General features: G+C 40.1%; 1 protein-coding gene across 3 annotated transcripts in view; it reads right to left on the bottom strand.

The window, feature by feature from the left end:
* Positions 1-3,998: 3,998 nt before the first annotated feature.
* The window catches only part of Morc4 (MORC family CW-type zinc finger 4), a 56,136-nt gene continuing 39,617 nt past the window's right edge, over positions 3,999-20,517 (bottom strand). Inside the window, exons 14-17 of one of the 3 annotated variants that reach the window (XM_038317067.1) lie at positions 20,095-20,267; positions 6,032-6,707; positions 5,241-5,486; positions 3,999-4,891 (exon numbers count right to left, since the gene is read on the bottom strand). In XM_038317067.1, the coding sequence (XP_038172995.1) occupies positions 4,811-4,891; positions 5,241-5,486; positions 6,032-6,707; positions 20,095-20,267 (1,176 nt within the window). In that variant the 3' untranslated portion in view covers positions 3,999-4,810. Of the gene's footprint in view, positions 4,892-5,173; positions 5,487-6,031; positions 6,708-20,094; positions 20,268-20,517 lie in introns of all 3 variants that reach the window. The other 2 variants (XM_038317065.1, XM_038317068.1) reach the window with 2 other exon arrangements.

Consider the following 20,517-nt stretch of genomic DNA (forward strand, 5'->3'; position numbering starts at 1 on the left):
GTTTTACCTCGAGATTGCCCTGGGAACTAAGAACGCAGCCTCTTCCTCTAAATTGTTAGGTCAGACAATGTGTAAGCAGGGCAAGCAGACCTTTCTGAACTCTGGTGCCACAGGCTCACCGCTCTGTTACCAGCCAGGCACTCGTTTGTTCACCCAGTAACACACATGTGGAACTCGCTTCCTCCAAGCCTGCTCTATTCTTAGCTTTTGGATAACTCTTTTTTTTTTTTCACAGCTGAAATGAACCACCATCACTTGAAAAGACTGAAGAGTAATTCTTAGATTTTTTTCTGTTTAGTTCTTACTCACAAGATCTGGTCTGTACAGTAGTCTCCTGGTTAAATTTTGTACTTCTCAGTATTTATACAGATTGTTTGTGTAAAGACCACCCATCTCCCTTTTCTTTTTCACAGTTGAATTATTCATACGGAAGAGTCACTAAATAGAAACACCAGGCTGCTCACAGCAACCCCACTCCCATAGCCTGAAGCACCTACTCTGTTAGCCTTTCATTTGCGGAGGCTAACGCCCAGGATTGTTATCTACCTCACTCTTAGTGATTTCTACACCCTCCACAATGAATGGGAAGTTGTTTTAGATCGGAGGTGGAGATATGAAGAAAGCACAATTCTATCATTAAACCACTCATTAACAGTCATTCATTGCTTATTTACTATATCCCAGGTACTAGGATAAGGAGTAGGATACAGTGGTTAGCAAACCAGGTATGGCCTTACAGAACTTACTGAAACAGGTATATAAGAACAGTGTGTGTTGGATTCACCACTGGGTATCACTCAGCACATAGTAGGTGCTCAAATGTTTGTTGAATGAATGAAAAATGGCTAAGTATATAAGCTTGCTATGAGCTGGAAACAAACAAGGAAACTGGCAAGATAATATGGTAGAAATAGAGAAAAAAATGCAAGGCATATCTAGGAAGAAGATAGAGTGAAGCATGGCAAGACTGGAAACGCAGCATTCCAGATGGACAAAATGGGGAGAGAACATCTCAGGAGAAGGCATATTCTAGGTGAGGGCTCTGAGCTTAAGCGAGAGCTTGGTATGTTTCAGCTGGAAGCCAAGTGTGTGGGGGGAGGAAGGGGGAGCGAGGTGTGGGGAGGGGGTATGTAAAGAGGTAAGTGAGGAAAGGTCACTGAGACCAACGGAAGAGGTAAGCAGGGGTCTTGTAGGACATTGTAATGGGGGTTGATTTTACTGGAAACGAAATGGGAAGTGAATGAGAAGTGACTTATTGCCTTAAGCAGAGTCACACGATTTGATTTGTACTTTTGTTTTTAAAAACACACTCTTTCTAACGATAGGACAATTAATTGTGAACACAAGAGAGGACCCACGGTCTCTAGTTAGTCGTTATGATCCAAGCCAAAAAAAAAAAAAAAAAAAAAAAAAAAAAAAAAAAAAAAAAACAAAAACGACGGGAGTTTAGACTAAGGCTGTTGTGGTAAAAGCAAGTAGAGTCAAGATTATGCACTGGAAATAGAAACAACAGACATGTTGACAGACCGGATGCAGGGAATGAGAAGAAGGAACTGAGGATGACTTCCAGGTTTCTAGCTTCAGCAACTGGGTGGGAGGAGGTGCCATTTCCTAACATGAAGAACTGTGGGGGAGGAGAAGTCCTGGGTATGGCGCTGTTTATTCTTAGCATGATTTACTTGAAACGTCTGTGAGCTATGTAAGCGTAAATGTCAAGTAGGCAGTTGAATATCAATGTGGAGCTTTCTAATAGGAAGTTTATGACACAAGTCTTATAAGTGGCACAAGGCTTAACACGTCCAAAGAAAAATTTCATGCCTTCCTGGGCTAGAGGAATCTTCAGAAATAAGTTGGCATTAGAACCAAAGGAAAGATGATTAAGGAGAACATTCCAGGAGTGGACTAGGAAAGGCAGAGGGCAAAAATCCGAAGGTGCATTTAGAAATCGAAAAGCAGCTCAACGTGGGTGGAAGAGAGCTTTGTGTTTGGCTTGTTGGAAGATGGGTGTACAGAAGAGGGTACCCCAGACAGCATAGGGCTTGAGAACCATGCTAAAGAATTTGTATAACATTTTGTGGGCAAGAGTGAGTAGTAGCCAGTCTTTGTTCAGAGACATGACCTGATAAGATGTTAAGAGCTATTTAGTGATATTAAGACCTATTTAGTGATATTGAGAAGTGCCTACTGAGGAATGGGAATAGGAGATGAGGGAGGCCAATTAAGAATCGATTTCAATTGTCAAGAAGTGAGATAATAAGCACCTACATGCTAACTGAAAAGTAAAGAGAAATATTTGTAAGGAGATTTATGTTAACCTCAGAGGAAAGCCAGGAGGAGGCACCTCTATTTTCTTTATTGTTAATACCTGTTTTCATACTAGATCACGGCTTCTGGTAAGGACGGGCAATGCTCCAGTCTTTCCACAGTGGGTATTTAACACAAGTTCAAGACGTACAGGACTATATATCTATGACGGGTTACCTTTCAAAGTGTTTTGTCTGGAACTAGAGAATCCTTTTACTGCAGTGAGGTCACAGAATGTCTCAGAGGGCAGAGTACCAGAGTAGCCTCTGAGGTCAGCTGACAGTGTGCTATGTTTCCAGTAGGAAACACCATGGAAGGCTGCTGGCACACAGGTAGGAGGTCTTGTGGGACATTTGTAAAAGGTTGGAATTTACCATAAGCGTCTGTATGGCATCAAGGTAACTAGGTAAGAAAGCAAGCCTCTGCTACTGGAGCAGATAGACTAAGACAGGCAAGTGCCGCTGGAAGAAGCAGTGTGAGTTCAAAGCCATGGGCGGACAGGACACGAACCAGGGAGTTTGTACAGACAGGAAGCACCAGTAAAGATGAGTTAGGTTTTCATTCTTTTCCCCTCTAGAGCTCCATTATCTGTCTCCCCCCACTCATCCAACAAACAGCTACACAGGCTGAACTTTCCATTTACTGAAATTCCTCCTCGCCTGGGCTCCCATTCATAGCATTCAGATTTGTGCTAAACCCCACCCTTCCCCGTCCCCATTTGACAAACAAGTATCACTGAGAAAATACTTGCATGTGATCCTTCTCTTGTTAATAAGCCCATTGAGACAACCGAGGTCTTGGACATACTGATGCAAATGTCAGAAACGGAAGTTAATAATACAGCCTGCTAGAGCTGCGGTGAGATAGAGTGGTAGGAGCACGGGTATGCTTGGGTACCATTCTAATGGGGAAGCCTGGCTATGGCCTCATCATATTCTTCACAGACTCCCAGGAATATCTATTTATGATGGGCCTCCCTTCAAAGGAGGTAAGGCATCCTCTGAAGTAAATCTTCTGAGGAAAACAGAATGACTACCCAAAGTGTTTTGTTTATACTAGGGAATCCTTTTACTGCTGGTGGATTCTGCCTTCCTTTTATTCCTATCCTCTACATCCTAGTTTTCAATGCAGACACACACACACACACACACACACACACACACACACACACGTGTATGTGTGTATGTGTATATATATGTATATGTATGTATACTTATTTGTGTATATAATATGTATATATGACCTTTCAGGAGTACTTGCAGACTATATACTACATAAATATAATAAAGCAATGGATTCATAAAATACCTTCTTTTCATGAGTATCATTCTGTATAGCCTAGAAATTATGCAGGTGCACTACAAGGGATAGCAACTAAATCTTTCTAATCTAAAATATTTTTTGATACCTGAAATTTAACAATGTAGTGATCCATAAAAATGTGATCCTTATATATTTATTTTTACATATCTGTTATTAAAATAATACTGTGGAGAATTAGTGAGTTGGTCGGTAGGTTCCTTTTATGCTAACCTATCAGTCTTACCAAACACATTTTTCACATTCTGGATTTTTGCACATTTGTTTATGCTGTCACTCCAGAGGTAGTGTTAAACTCAACAGAAATTATAAATGTAAAATGGCTTTAGACTTTCATAAATGTCTCATTTGACACCCAAACTCAAGCCTACTTGTTAGCTTTCAAAACAATTTATTTTGCAACGTAAGAACAACAACAAGAATGTAATGGAAAATTTGAAAAGGGCAAGAAGATAGGAAGAAGGAAAACTATTAACCATAATCCTACACTTAAGCAACAACGGTCATTAAGAGCGTTGCCATGCTCACTCTTTAGCCTTCATTAGGTCCCACTTATGGTGTACTGCCTTCCTTTAAGATGCTCGCCTCTGTCTTCCATGCCACTCTTATACCACTCAGGCACACCATACCCTTCTTTGTATAGTTAACTTGCTGTGACTTGTGCTTCCAGCTAGACTGTTAGAACCCTGGCAGGGCTGGCAGCATAACTTTTCCCACCAGGTGCATTGGACCCAACATTTGCTGACTGATTTAACCTAAATGAAGACGAACCATTAGCAGAACATGAAATAGGCCACGTATCTAGATCATGAAAATTAGTGCTTTCCAGTCACCTAACTTGGTGACTATTGCTTTTCTGTCCCTGGACTCTTAAAAGGCTATTTAATGGGCCTTTTTCTTCACACCCACACTGAATGCAAAGTATACTGATTAAGAACCAGGACTTATTCAAAGACTTTCAATATAAGGCATAAAGGTGAAAGGGAAAGAAAGAGGCTGGGGGAGGGGTAAGAAGGGAGAAGGGAAGAAGAAGACAAGGAAGCTGGGGGGAGACATATAGTGCACAGGCAGTAAAGAAAAAAGAAAGCCAGGAGAGGATATATAGTCTGGTGCTCAGTCCAGTATGTGATTCGCCTCCAGCACTGTGTACAGGATCCCATCCACTTGTTCTGAGTCAAACCCGATCTCACGAAGCTCCAAGTGAGGGAGGACAGAAGTAAGGAGATAGCTGACTTGGATACGCAGCCGCGTAAGCTTTGCCAAAGCCCTGTATGATGGAGTGAGGGGGCAGGAGAAGAGATGACAGGAAGTCATTAGCCAACAGAATAAAACGAAGTCCCTTCACAATGGGCCTATAGATCTTAACAATTAGGTCTCCATTAGGTAGGAAGAAGGCAGACAGATCCATGCCATCAAACATAGGGATGACTGGCTGCGGCTTTCTAAGGAATAATTACTCAATCGGTGGTGGTCAATGAATTAAGATTTTCTCCCCTGTCTATGACCAGCAAACTGGGGGTCTTAGTGGATAATTCCCATTAGTACTCACAAGGTGATAACTAAACCTTAGTAATTAACCTTTCTAGGTCATCTCCCTCTGGGTTCCGGAAGGAGACCTGGGCCTTCTGCAGTACTTCCAGGTGTGTCTCTGTCTCTTTCAGTTTCTCTTTCAGTTCTTGCTTCTCCTCTTTGGTTCTTTCTAGCTCTGCTTTCAGAATCTGGAATTCAGCTTGGCGATAACCCATGTGCTTCTTGCTCCAGTATAAGCCTTCAGTCTCCTGGGTGCTATAGGTCACCAATTCATGTTGAGCTTTCTTAAATTCGGAATGCCAGTGATTCTTCTCCTGTTCCAGCTCCTCTACCTGCAGTCCAAGAAAGACAAAGTCAGTGATCCATACAAGCAAAAGTTAGAGTATCCCGAACTGTTTCTACTAAATCTATCCCGTGGCTCTATTATTTATAACGCTTTATTATACTCATGCAAATCTCTTGTCAAACCTAAAATATAGAGGGAAAGCCCATTAGGGTCCTCTCAATCTGAGACATACCACAGACTGGTTTAATGACATATTTTGCTTAAAAGCTTCGGAGTATGAAAGAAACCACCAAAATATCAGTACCCAAGTGCAGTGGTTCTCAACCTGTGGGTCCGGACCCAATGGGATTTCAAATGATCCTTTCACAGGGATCACCTAAGACCATCAGAAAACATGGTATTTACAATATGATTCCTAACAATAGCAAAATTACAGTTATGAAGTAATAAAACAATTTTATAGTTAGGGGTTCCCACAACATAATGAACTGTATTAAAAGGTCGCAGTATTAGGAAAGTTGAGAAGCACTGCCCTCGCCCCTTGGTTACAATGACCTCTTCTTATTCCTACTGGTAAGGCATTGCCCAAACCTTTTGCTGGAACAGATTCCTTTCAGCCAAAACACGCTCCAATTTTTCTGTGGTTCTCTTCAGCTCTTCCAATTCTTTCTGGTTCTTTATCTTTGGCATGGTCCGACTTCCACTCTCCTGGTAGCCTTTTCCTTTCCCTGCAGTAGCTGTGGCAGGGGCCACAGAAGAATAAGGATTTGGGTTCCAAGGTTCCGCTGCTGCCTTTCTTCTGCCTACAAACTCCTCCCGGTTGAAAGGGATTAGCTGGATGGGAGCTCCCGAATCTGCAAGTCCCTTTGCAACCCCGACCACCGCTACAAAAGGCCCTTTATGCACTTCTCTATTCTCGCTACTCCTGTTAGATTCTTCTGCTACCAATCTTGGCATCTGATCTTCGAAGTCTTCGGGAAGCAGAGACTCCTGGTCTTGGTTCAGGGACCCTAGACAAAGTGCTGGAGCTTCCCCGTTGTGGCCTGTGCTCTTGTTTGCTTCTGGGTATTCTGGTAAGAGGTATGGTGGTGTGCTTCTCTCAGAACTGGATTTCTCAAGGCTGTCCTCTCCTCCTAGGTAGGCAACAGCAGCTTCTCCCCTTCTGTAAGGACTGGACATGGAGTAATCTATAGGAGGTGGTGTCATATCATTTTGGAACCTCCTTCGTTTCTCCACAGGCTCCTCACTTAGGATCAATTTGTATTTACTGCAGAAAGAAGAAATAAAATTGTAAGCTGTCACAGTATAGGTTAAAAATATTCTTACTCTACAAATCCCCTCCTCAAGGCACATATTCTTTCAGGATAGGACTATGATTGCCACGGCCAAGATATGCTTTCTTCCTGAGAGTGGACTGGATGCTGTCTCTAGCGTGTCCATGTTAACAGATGATGTGGGACTTTTACTAGGAAGCCTCTTGTGGAGATTGGTAGGTCACAGGCTGGGCGGGGGGAGCGTTGTGTTATCTTCAGAAGGGATTTGGGCAGCACTCATGGGACCCTGAGTTAGTTCTCAGGAAAATCAGATGCTGCAAAAGATGTAATGGCTTTCTCTTGCACACAACCCTAATACTGTGATCCTACCCACCATAAGGCCTTCACCAGAGCCAAGATGAAAGTAGCGCACACCGTGCCCTTGACTCTCTAGTCCTGTGAGCTGAACAAACATTTTGTTTCTTGTAAAGTTACCGATCTAACACAGTTTGTTACATCAAGTAGTACAACAACTCGGCCCCCTCCCCAAGCCTCCACCCCTTCACTCGTGCAACTGGATGAACTGACAGCTGGTGCTAAGAGAGAAATAAAGTTGATAAGTTTTAAGGGTTAGCATAAAATAGCCCTGTTAGGACAAAACAGGAGGGGACTGACCTTGGTAGAATGTTTTCAAAATGAATTTTAAACCACCCTAACTGTCAAGCTTCCTAAAAGCAAATAGAGGAAGACACACACACACACACACACACACACACACAGAGAGAGAGAGAGAGAGAGAGAGAGAGAGAGAGAGAGAGAGAGAGAGAGAGAGAGAGAGAGAGAGAGAGAGAGAGACTGAGAGACTCTCTTAACACAGATGGAATAAAAGGTCATTTTAAAAAGCCTAACGGTGTATGCAGAAAATAAAGCCAGCTCGTTAATTTTAAAGTATCACAAACCCTCCAGTATCAAAGACTTAGCATGTTTTTATATTGTAATAGTACTCCACACAATTCCTTGCCAGCCAAGTGGATTATGTCTATTGCCCACTATTCCCTTGTAAAAGTTAATTAAAACACAAGGCCCTGGTTAGAAACAAAGAAAGTAAACCAATCAGATCTAGTTATTTCCCCATTATGACCAACACCTTCACTTGGTCAGGCCCAAACTGGATCTCCCTTTGTTCTTCAGGGAAAGCCAGGATCCATGGCCTCAAATCACCTTCCTTTTCTGGCTACTACAAGCACTAATGTGTTGTGGAATGTTAATTTAAGATGTATTACATTTGTTTATGCTGTGGAACATTTGTTTAATGATGCAAAGATGTGTTCCATTCTTTTCCGTTGCATTTGTTTAAATCTGTGAAGCTGGGTTACTTTGCCTGTCTAAAATACTTGATTTGTCTAATAAATAGCTGAGTGGCCAATAGCAAGGCAGGAGAAAGGATAAGCAGGGCTGGCAGGCAGAGAGAATAAATAGAAAGAGAAAAAGAGGGAAACGGGAGCAAAAGAGAGGAAGGAGCAAGAAAAAAAGGAGAGAGGACACTAGGGGCTAGTCCCCGAGCTACACAGCCAGACACAGTGTACGAATGAAAGAAAGATATACAGAAGTAAGAAAAGGAAAAAGTCCAGAGGCAATAGGTAAATGGGGTAATTTAAGTTAAGGAAATCTGGCTAGAAATAAGCCAAGCTAAGACCAAACATTGATAGAAAGAATAGGCCCCCATGTGGGATTTATGTGGGAGCTGAGTGGCAGGCCCCCAAAGAGTAAAGAGTAAAAAAAAACAAACAACTATACTAACGAGTAAAGAATCTATCAAAACAGTCTGTGCCAGAGAAATCCATAGCGATTTTCAATAGGCAGAAGGATTGGAAGCCATTTCCCTTCTTGTATTTGCCCCCTCTCCAGGTGACCAAGAGATGCCAAAGTAGAAAATCAGCTGTTGAACTTTGGGTGAGAAAGGATCACGCATGTAATTAGCCTCCTCAGAGGACCTCGAGACCACCCACGTCTCTGTGGCTTTGGAAGGCAACTGTGAGACCTCTCAATCTTAACCTCTGAGAACACTCTGTGAGTTTCTCGAATCCAAACGGGTCTGCCATCTTAATAGCTCCTGTGTTATCCTTTTAGCAGTTTGTACAGTACTACACAGAAAGAAACGCTGGGCACAGTGGTGCATGCCTCTAATCTCGGCGGACGCAGCAAGACTGATGCAACTTTGAAGCCAGTGGGCTACAGGCCTGTCAGGGAGGGCTACTCACCGAAGCTGCCTTAAAAAAAGAACAAAGACAAAAACAAGTTTGGTGAAAGTAAATAAAGTTGTATTATTTGTCTGATCTTCATTTGCCCAACTCTAAGGGTTCTGCTCATAACAATTTCCGATTTGACTATCATCTTTCTTCTTAGGAATCTCAGACTGTTGGCTCCAACCTACGGGAGGTCACCCCCCCACACACACACACATTCTCCTAAGTCCTAACCCCAATAGTGACTTTAGAACTGCTTAGCACGCTTTTCTTTCTGGAGGTACCAATGGTATCTCCAACTCGGTGTGTATAAAACCGACTCTTGACATGCTCCTTCAAACATGCTTCTTCTCTCCTGTTTCTTACTGGTGTTAACATCATCCAACTGGTGGCATTTTTTACAGTTTTATGTGGTGACTTACACTCCCAACATGCTGGTTAGGCTACCATTACCTTTCTGGATGGCTGCAGCGGCTTCCTATGACCTGTTTCCCCTCCAGCTCATTCACTATGGTAATTCCCTAAAGCCCGGCTTCAACATATTTAATTCCTTTTTAAAAAACTTTTTATGTGTTGCTGCCTCTAACATAAAAGTCTAAATGTTTTAACTGGACAATCAAATCTTCCCATGCCAAAACACAAGGAACCTCTATGCTAGGTAGTGTGTTAAGCCTTATCTGATTCTGTCAATTGGAAGGCAGGCAGGAATATTATCTTAACTGCTTTAAGGGACGGTCAGGAAAAGGTTGTAATTGACTGCAGCTGCTAAGTGGCAGAGCTGGGGTATATAATTTGGCCCTAGCTTTATCTTCCATTACTAGACAAACACCAGACAAACTGAATTGCTGGGTGATTTCTTATTGTGATCCATTTGGCCACAACTCTCTCTTTTCTACCATTACACATTTAAATCCTGCTTGCGTGGTACTTTGACTTTCTGTTTGTGTGGATGCACATGCATACTGTATGTGAAGGCCAGCAGTCAGCATCAGGTGCCGTTCTGGAAGACTCATCTACCTTGTTTTAAGACAGGGTCTTTTACTGCAGCTCGGGCTTGTGACCAGGCAAGGTTCCAGGCAAGGTTAGCGGGAGCGCGGGTCCCCAGGGACTCTTCTGTCTCTGTTTCCCCAGTGACAGGATTACAAGCATGCACTGCTGAATCTGGCTTGTTATGTGGGTGCTGTGGATGGAACCTGGGGCTTTGCGCTTGCATAGTAAGCACTTTATCAACTGAGCTATCTCCCCAGGACCACTTGGAACAATCTTAACATTCTTTTATAAGATCTATGGGATAAGAGTGTACATGTGTGTGTGCACATCGTACTTGGGTACAGAATTAGAACCTCCTTGACAGAGAGCACTTAATGTGGTAGAAACAGAGGAACAAAACTTTCATGTAAGTGGAAATCAAAATAGGATTATTATCCCAGGTGGTGGTGGCCCACGTATTTAACCCCAGCACTCGGGAGGCAGAGGCAGGTGGATCTCTGAGTTTAAGGCCAGCCTGGTCTACAGAGTGAGTTCCGGGACAACCAGGGCTACAAAGGAAAAAACACACAACAAAAACAGAACTATGGATTTCTGTTATTTATTCTATATTTCTTCGGAAACTCTGGTTCTGCCCTCTAGGAATCAATCCTAATAGGGAACGTATACCTGCTCCTTCGGTAAAGATTAATTGTAGGTTTTATATGCTTGGAATTTAACAACATTGTTTTCTTCTCATTTTCTCTTTTTTTTTTACCACATTATCTGTTGTTGCTTTACGTTTTAAATTATCTTCTAAGCCTTTTACATTTTCTGACACAGCTACACAAACCAATCCTTCTGCTACTCAAAATGCTTCCTGCAGCACTTCTCTGTTTGACTCTGAGTTGGCTACTTCATAAAGAACATGCAGAAGACTATACTGAAATTAGAATATTTTAATTTTTGAACATTCATTACCGTGTTTTTGACTCTGTTTAAGACATCATGATAGGCAAGAATAAGACTCAAAACTGTGGCTTCTGTACAGTGTGTACACACTCATTTGTGACGACCTCTTTTAAAAATGCTGTGCATTTACTCATTTAGAGTATGCATGTCCATCAATGGCAATTCTCTGCTTCAGACTTTGAGCAACTGGGATAACAAGCCCGGCTTTTCATAACTGATCTCTGTTATTTAGAGTGTTTCCAACATTTATCCAAGATGTATCAGTATATTACTGTCTCTCTGGTGTTGATATGATTTGAGTATGCACCCCAATAATTTACATGTAAAAATATAATCCCCCTTGTGAGATACAAAATATGGAAACTCAATTCAAGTATGTTTGGAGGTAGGGTCTTTGGGAGGTGATTAGGGTTAGATAAAGCCTTAGGGGAAAGCTCTAATGATTACTAGTGAGGGTCATCAAAACATAGGGAGAAACAGAAAATCAGGTGAGAGAGAAGAGGAGGACAGCGGCGAGGGAAAGAGACTGACAACATATAGAACACATATGCAGACACAGATGTGTGCTCTGTCTCTTGCCATGTGATGCCCTGCACTGTCTCAGCACTCTGCCAGAGTTAGGGATGTGCTACTTAGATTTAAAGCTTCCAGAACTAAATTAAATCCATCTGATTTTCCATAGGGTTACACAGCCTAGAGCATTTCAAATAGTAAGAAACAATTTATTATTACCTGTCCTTTATGTGGCTAAGCAATATTCCATTGTATAGCTCTTTAACTTTAAGTCTTTTATTTTTGAGAATATTATAAAATGTACTTTGATCATATCCATCCCCTCTCCCAACTCCTCCCCTTTCTACTTTATCCACTCTCTGCTCCTTAGCTCTCTAATTTTGAGTCTTCTTCCTCTCATTTTTCGCCCTCATCAAGTACAGTTCGTGTTACTAGACTGGTCTTAAGAGTGGGCCTACCCTGGAGTGTGGCTGACCTAACAGGGGCCACATCATTTGTCTCGAAAAAAAAAAAAAAAAAAAAAAAAAAAGAAAACAGGACCATCTCATCAGATGCAAAAAAGACCTTTGACAAAACCCAACATCCCTTCATGATGGAGTTTTATTACCAAGGGATGTTGGATTTTGTCAAATGTCTTTTTTATCTAAAAACTCCCAGAGAATTTAGGGATTCAAAGTCATTATCTCAACATATTCAAGATTCAACCACCAATTTCCTACATGTGATAAATATATTCAGCAAAGTATCAGGAAACAAAATCAACTCTCTCTCTCTCTCTCTCTCTCTCTCTCTCTCTCTCTTTCTCTCTCTCTCCCTCCCTCTCTTTCTCTCCCCCCCCACACACGGGGGGGGGGAGAGAGAGAGACAGAGACAGAGACACAGAGAGAGCAACCTTTCTATATATAAACAAATAAACAACAAACATATTCAGAAGAAAATTAGGGAAACAATCCCATTCATAATAGCCTCAGAAAATTAAAATGCCTTGGAAAAAATCTAAGGAAGTGAAAGACATATAATAAAAGCTGTAAGACAATGAGGAAAGAAATTGAAGAGGATATTATATATTTTGTATCAGCTTCTCAGATGATGGGAATTTCGGCTGCTTTTACCCTCTATCTACTGTAAACAATGCTGCTATGAATACATGTACAGTTTCTGTATGAATACACATTCTCACTTTTCTAGAATATATATTTTGAAGTGGAATTGTTGGATCATAAACTATTTGAAAACATTTGACACTCCCAGACTTTTCTACTGAAGCAACTGTACTATTTTGCATTTATATCAATACACAAAAGTTCTGCTTGCGCCACATCATCACCAATGCAAATTATCTACCTTATTAAAGATGGCAATCTTAAGCCAACTCTATGGGGAGTTGGTTTTACTTTATTGTTGTTGCTGCTCTTATTTTTGGTGACAGGGTTTCACTATAACTCAAGCCAGCCTTGAAATCCCAATTCTTCTTCCTCAGCCTCTTATTACCTTATCATCAAGGATCTTCGCAGCTCTTTTTTTTTGTTTTGTTTTTGTTCTTGAGACAGGGCTTCTTTGTGTAACAGTTTTTGCTATCCTGGAAATCACATTGTAGACCAGGCTGGCCTGGAACTCACAGAGATGCTTCTGCCTCCCGAGTGCTGAGATTAAAGTTGTATACCACCACTGCCTGGCTCCTTTTGTTTTTAAAGATCTGTTATTTATTTTCAGTCATGTATGAGAATTTGCCTGCACGTATTTATGTACATACACTGCATGCGTGCCTAGTACCTGCAAAGGCCAGCAGAGGGTTTCAGACTCACTGAAACTGGAGTTAGAGATGGTTGTGGGTGCTGGGAACTGAATTTGGATTCTTTGGAAGAGTAGCAAGTGCTCTTAATCACTGAGCTACCTCTGCAGCTTCTCAAATCTTTTATATTTTTACACCTATCAATTGAACTATTTCCATCATTCCTTCCATTTTTGCTGCTATATCCAAGAAACTATAGCCTAGTTTATAAAATGTTACTCTTTATTTTAAAGGTTTCACACTTAGCTGTTACACTTAGATCTGAAAGCTCCCGTGAGTTAAATGTGTAGAGTGCAGGGTTAGGGATTCATCCTCATTTTGTTGCATTCAAATCTATTGAGCATAAATGTAAGGTTATGCGTTTCTTTTCTTTCCACTGAGGTGTATGCCCAACCTTATACCACTACTGCACTGTCCTGACTACTGTGGATTATTAAAGGCGAGGGAGACTGTAACTTCCTTCTCTTTCAAGATTGTTGTACGGATTCTATGTTCTAGAATTCCCATGTGAATTTTAGGATGACACTGCTGACTACTGCAACAGAGACATCTGGTGTTTTGAAAGAGATTATACTGCATCTGTAGACCAGTTTGAGATTACTGCGATATTTTTTTTTAAAGTAACAAACCCTCTGGTAACAGAAATGATAGATGTCTTTCTATTCATTTAGGTTACCTTTAATTCAACAATATTTTGTTTTTCTTAGTGCATAGATATTATTTGTACCAAGTCTGTTAAACTTATTCTAAATATTTTTAAGCTATCAGAAATATAATTGCTTTGTGGTTTTTTTCTTAAAATTTTTGGCTCTTTCAAAAATGTAACTTTTGGTCTTGATCCTTTTTTAATGTTTTGCTATTCTCCGTTTCATTTTCACTTTATCTTTAACCATTTCCTTCCTTCTGTTTGGTTATGCTTAACGATTTTTTGTTTGTTTGGGTTTTTTTGTTTTTGTTTTGTTTGTTTGTTTGAGACAGGGTTTCTCTGAGTAACAGCCCTGGCTGTCCTGGAACTAGCTCTTGTAGACGAGGCTGGCCTTGAACTCACAGAGATTCGCCCACCACCACCCAGCATAGTGATGTTCTTATTATGCTTTCACAATGGGCTTTTTCATTATGAAATGTCTCTTTTTATATCTAGAATACTTTTTTAATGCACGTAATTTTAAACTGTCTTGTTTTGTAGCGCAGGCTGACATCAAAGTGATGGCGATCCTCCTGCCCCATCCTCCTGAGTGCTAGGATTACAGGTGTACACCAACACATTTGGCATTAAAATATATTTTATCTGGTGTTAGAATAACTGTCTCGGTCTATTAAGTTGCTGTTTATATGGTATGCATTTTCTGTCCCTTACTTTTGACTCGTTTGCAGATTTGAATCTAAAGTGTCTCCTCTAGCTGACATATCTAGACTTTAAAAGGAAATCCAATGTAACCACATCTGCCTTTTCACTGAACTGTGTAACGCAGATACACTGTGTTCATTACTGATATGGTAGAATTTGTAATGGCTATTTAGATCTTGTTTTCCATCTGTGTTATGCCTTCTTAGCTCTTCTGTTTCTCTAGGAGCCAGGCAATGGTAGTGTACACCTTTAATCTCAGCACTCGGGAGGTAGAGGCATCTCTGTGAGTTCCAGGCCAGCCTGGTCTACAATGTGATTTCCAGGATAGCAAAAACTGTTACACAAAGAAACCCTGTCTCAAGAACAAAAACAAAACAAAAAAAGAGCTGTGAAGCTCCTTTTCTATGTTATGTAGATACTTTTAGTAGAATATATTTACAGATCTAAGAAGTTATTATTTTATCTTTTATTTTTCCAGCTGATTACCTATTTTGCATATGTAAGTATGCGTATGTTCATAAGCATGTGCTGCATACAGCCTCTATATTCAAGTCAGAGGATTGTAGGTGCTGGCTCTCTCCTTTCATCATGTAGATTCCAGGGATCAAGCTCAGGTTGTCAGGCTTGGTGTCAGGTGCCTTTACCTGCTGAACCATCTAGTTAGCCCAAAATTATTTCTGCAATTATTATTTTTTTACAATATTACATCATTTGAGGAATCTATAAGAAGAAAACAGAGCAAGTAAAAATTTTCAAGACAGGCTTTTCTCTGTGTAGCCCTGCCTGGCTGTCCTGGAACTCACTCTGTAGATCAGGCTGGCCTCAAATTCAGAGATCCACCTGCCTCTACCTCCTGAGTGCTGGGATTAAAGGCGTGGACTACAACCACATGGCGCAAGTACAATTTTCTTATATTGTCGCTGCTTAATTTTTGCTGTCTTCATTTTTGACTATGCATCAAAGGTCCTCTCTGTACTGTTACTCCAGTACAGCCTTGCTACCATTCACTGCCTTTGTGTTTACTACTGTCAAAAATATTTATATTTATATACAAAATAAGTTCAATGATAAAGTTCTATACACATGTAATTACATATAAATGTCTTAAGTAATTATTCCTTAAATTGGTCAATAGAAGGAAGAGTGACATTATATTGTTTTGTAGTTCATTACACAATTATCTTTATCAGCATTCAGATTATTGTCTAATTTCATAAGAAATTACTAAAAAACAGCTCTTGTCCTGCAAAATGTCCTTTAGTATTTCTTATCTGGCAGGTCTGCTATATAAGATTCTATATATACACATTCTTACAGATTTAGTGTATAAATTTACACACCAAAGAATAAACTTATAGTGTTCAATGTCTTAAAGATAATTTTATTGGAATTATGCTTTTGGTTGACAGTATTTTTTCTAGCACTTTAAATACTTCATCTTTCTTTAGTCTGTTTCACACTGTTATAATAGAGTTCCCAAGACTGGGTATCTTATAAGGAAAGGGGTAATTTTTGGGGGTCATAGTTCTGGATGCTGTCAAAATCAGGTGTTTGATTTAGTTGGCTTCTGGAGAAAGTCTCACTAGAGCCTGACTCATGGCAGAAAGTAGAAGAGCATGCAGAAGACAGAGACCTTCATGATGCTCACACCTCTTAATAGTCTGATGAATATTGGTACACTAGCAATTAAATATCAAGCCAAGTCTGGCTGGGGACAAACCATATCCAAGTCACAGTAGCATTCCAATACCTTCTGATCTCCATTGATTTTTATGAGCAATCACCTGTTAATCTTAACGAGACCTGCTAGCACAAGGCCATTCACTTTTACTCTCTGTACTTCTCCAGTTAGATTTTTTTTTAAAAAAATATATTTGGTTGTGGCTTGGAAGCTGCCACCACAATTTAAGGAGTCTGTTTTTTGTAACACACTCATTTACTAATAGCTTAGATCTTTCCTTTTTAGTCGCCCCCAAGAGAGCACAGAAATATATATATTCCAAATTATATATATATATATATATATATATATATATTCCAAATTATCAGGGATGTGATTTTATCTTAGGATCAGAACATTGTTTGGCCAGTGGCTGGTGGTCATAGTCTTGAAATCCATGCCAGAGGGGGAGTTGCTGTCTGTTTGCTGTTTGATCTAAATGCAGCTTGGGTATTGCTTTCAAGTTCACCTTCTGTCCTATTCTGTTTGTTTCTTAGTGAGTGCCGGTTTGTGTTTATGCAGACCCTTGCTGACACCCAGAATAAACTGCCGTCTCAAAAAAAAAAAAAAAAAAAAAAAAAAAAAAAAAAAAAAAAAAAAAAAAACAAAAAAAACAAAAAAACTTGCCTCCATTGTCTTTCTCTCTTTCCATTACCAAAATTCTGGCTATCTGGCTATCTTATTTTTTGCAAGTTTTATCATGGAGTTATAAGCACCCTCTTAATTAGTATCTATCATAATCTATGGCCTATTTTATTTCTGACAGTGTCTAGGCGTGAAATTCTTGATACTTTGCTCTAGATAAAGTCAGTTCCTTTAGGTACAACTATGGAGTTCAACCTTAACAGTTGCCTTTTTCTCAAAGCTGAACAATTTATGCAAAAAGTAGAAGTAACAACAATGGCCTGTTTCTTCCAGAGATAAATCTCTTCATTATGGATGAGGACTGAGGTGAATCTGCACTTGCTCCATCCACAATCAACCTTTTGATCTATGAGCAATCTTGAGCTGGGACAATGGAGGCCGAGTTTTGTCAGCTTGCTTTGCCTGAGTGAGTGCCTCTGCCCTACAAGTTGGAAAAGGTAAAGCTCCATGGGAGAAGAGAGACCCAGTCTTTTTGAGTCTCTCTCTATTTACCTTCCACAATACAAAACTGGGGGAAATGGAAGCAGTCTGAGGCTTGCTCCTCCCTGGTGAAATGAGTTTTCTTGGGCAGAAGTATCTTTTAAAATACCAACTCATCAGCTCTTGTCATAACTTATTCACAGTATACACATAAACTACAATCACTAATTGTTTCCTTTGCTGATACACTTATGGCTACTTTAGTCCTTAGTTTGTACCACTTGTAAGGGAACTTGCATACACTGGAGATATTTACACACTGATTATTCCATCACCTTTGATCCCTTATTACCCTAAAAGAATAGCTTTCATAGAGTCGAATGAATGAACAGAGGTAAATTACTTTCTTTACCAGAAGTAAGCTGTTCTCCCATAAAAGGTTATGACTGACAGCTTACATCCTAGCTGAATCTATTCTTCATTGCATTGAAATTCCACTCTCCCCTTTTTAGATGCGGAGACTCATAATGTCATTTCCAATGACCTCCACGGAGGGCCCTTCTAACCTACACCAGCATGACTTCTTAAAGGTCTCCTGAACAGACTAGGCTTCATTTTGTATACTTATTAAGCAGGACTACAAAACTCAAAGGCTAGTATAATGTTTTAGGTTTTTGATAATGAAGGAAAGCTTTGTAACTCTTGGTTAAACCTATTACTTCATTAATACCCCTTTGTCAGAAACTCTATTTTATTAAACCTGTGAACATCCCCATTTCCCACTTCCAGATGAAAGCCCTGCTAATACACTACTCTGCCTCAACGAACTTGAATGGTCCTATATGTGCAGCCTTCAATAGTGTAGTTATTATCATTTGCTAATTTTACCATAAGATATAGTACTAGCAGAATTGGGTATCATTTAGCTCCTAAAATTTTTTTACTCAACAAATTAGAATTACACATAAGTTTTCAAAGCACTTTACTTGGTCTCTACAGCCTAAACCTTATATTCCACAAAGACCCATACAAACTCTCTGGTAAAAGCTAACGAGGTATGCCACCCAATGGACGTAGTACAGTACTGCACCCCAAAAAATATATACTGTACTATCCTAAATACCATTCGTAATCCCCCTGAGGTTTCCATAAGTCACTACAGAGTTACCAAACAAATGTAGGCAGAAAAAGAAAAGTGGTCATTAAAATGTAAGAATTTGAAAACATAGTAGGAAAATAGCCAGACGACCGAGAAAGAGAAGTAATATTTACTGTGCACCCCTCCAAGCCTGCAGTGACTGATGAAAAACTAATGAAAGCAATAGGGTAGAGTTAGGATCAAATTACGGAGACCAGGGTGGACTATTGTTTTCTACCCCCTTGCTACAAAATTCAATTTTCTAAATTGCTCTTTCAATCTGACTGGGATTTAAACGTTGCTTCCTGAGTACTGACCACATTCCAAGCAAGGCTTGGGACGCTTTCACATAGATTGTCATTTGCTTCTTCTAATAGCTTTATGTCCAAAAGTTCACTTTCTCTTGAGGCCACCTGCTCATGTTCAGGAGATCTAACATTTCCTGTATTAGCTACACAGCTTAATTGTGTGTGGAAGAATCACAGTACAGGGGACTCGCAAACCTGCACAAGTCTTTGTTTATGAGGCTGAAAGACCTCAGAAGAAATGAGCAGGCAAAGACTCTACATCACTAGCGGGAGAGGTTAGCTGACCCTTAGGAAATAGTCTATGGCCTCTGCCCTATGCTATGTTATAAAAGGGGCACTGAGAAACTCACAACTGTTTTGTAAGAATCACATTAATGATGACTGTAGACATTTCTACTATTTGGGAGCAATTCTCTGCTTGCCCTTCACAAACGAAAACAGCAGAAGAAGAGAAATGCAAGGTGTGGCAATTAGGAGTACTGTGTTCATTGCTAGTGGCAATACGGGGGCTGCTGTATCTTTTAGTACTTCAGAGATGCCTAAGAAAATTCATAGTTTTCCTCCTTCCTGTTACACTGACTAACAACATTGATGAGGCAGTAGAAAACGAAGTGAAGCCCAAGAACAAACTTTTCCAGACAGGATCTCACTGTGTAACCTGCCTGGCCTGGAATCCACTATGCAGACAAGACTGAGCTCAAACACATGGGAGCCTCTGCCTCCTGGACGCTAGGATTAAAGGCTTGTACCACCATGTCATGCAAGAACAAACTTTTGGGGATGACTTATTTTCTAGTAAACAGTGTATGATCATTAGGGACACATTTCTACTAGTTAATTTTACACAGAGCCAACATATCATAGGCCTATGAATCCTCTGTAGACTTTAATATTAATGAAGTATAGGGACGATGATTTTCTATATAGCATTACCTTATTTATATAGCACTTTATACTTTTCAAAGACTTCAATAGAAAACACAAGACAGCGAACATTTCAAAAATATATAGGCTCGACATAGCACTTATAAGAAGGGAAAACTAGGGGGTGCATGCAAGACACAATTCTATCAATCCCAAACTATATTTTCATGAGTGAACTTCATGTGTTAAGAAAAAAACTTACCTGGCATGGTGGTACACACTATTAGTACTAGCACTTGAAAGGAAGAGGGAGGTGGATCTCTTTGTGAGTGTGAGGTCTGACAATACACACACATACATACATTACATATATAGTATATATAATAGGTATTATAAGTGACATCAAATTACTCTACAGGAAAACAGACTCTGAGACTTGTTTTTGAAAGCAAATGATGGTTTTAGTCACCTGGAAAACTGAAAAACACTGGGATCCAACGACTTCAGTTGAAGAGGTGATTTGTTTTCTTCTCCACCGGATGGAAGCAGGATCGGGCTATTGATATGCTCATATCCAATCATCTTGTCATTTAGTTCAGCCATCTCTGGTATAGTAGTAATCTTTGGTGGATTACTGAGGACCTAACAAAAAAGAAATGGTTCATAAAAATCCCAAGTTTGAACAAAATACCAAAAGATGTGCCAATTCTTCTGATGCTAGGAAAGAATGTTTGGCCAAATAAACAGAACAAACAGTGCACAGCAATGTACACTAGAACACTGACCCCAAACACAGTCAGTCACTATCAGCTAGACACCAACAGACTCTTCCCAACTCCTGTATTGGTTACTAGACCTATCCCACCCACAAGACAAACCCAGGCCCCAATCG

This window comes from Arvicola amphibius, chromosome X (genome assembly GCF_903992535.2).
Source record: "Arvicola amphibius chromosome X, mArvAmp1.2, whole genome shotgun sequence".
Lineage (NCBI taxonomy): Eukaryota > Metazoa > Chordata > Mammalia > Rodentia > Cricetidae > Arvicola > Arvicola amphibius.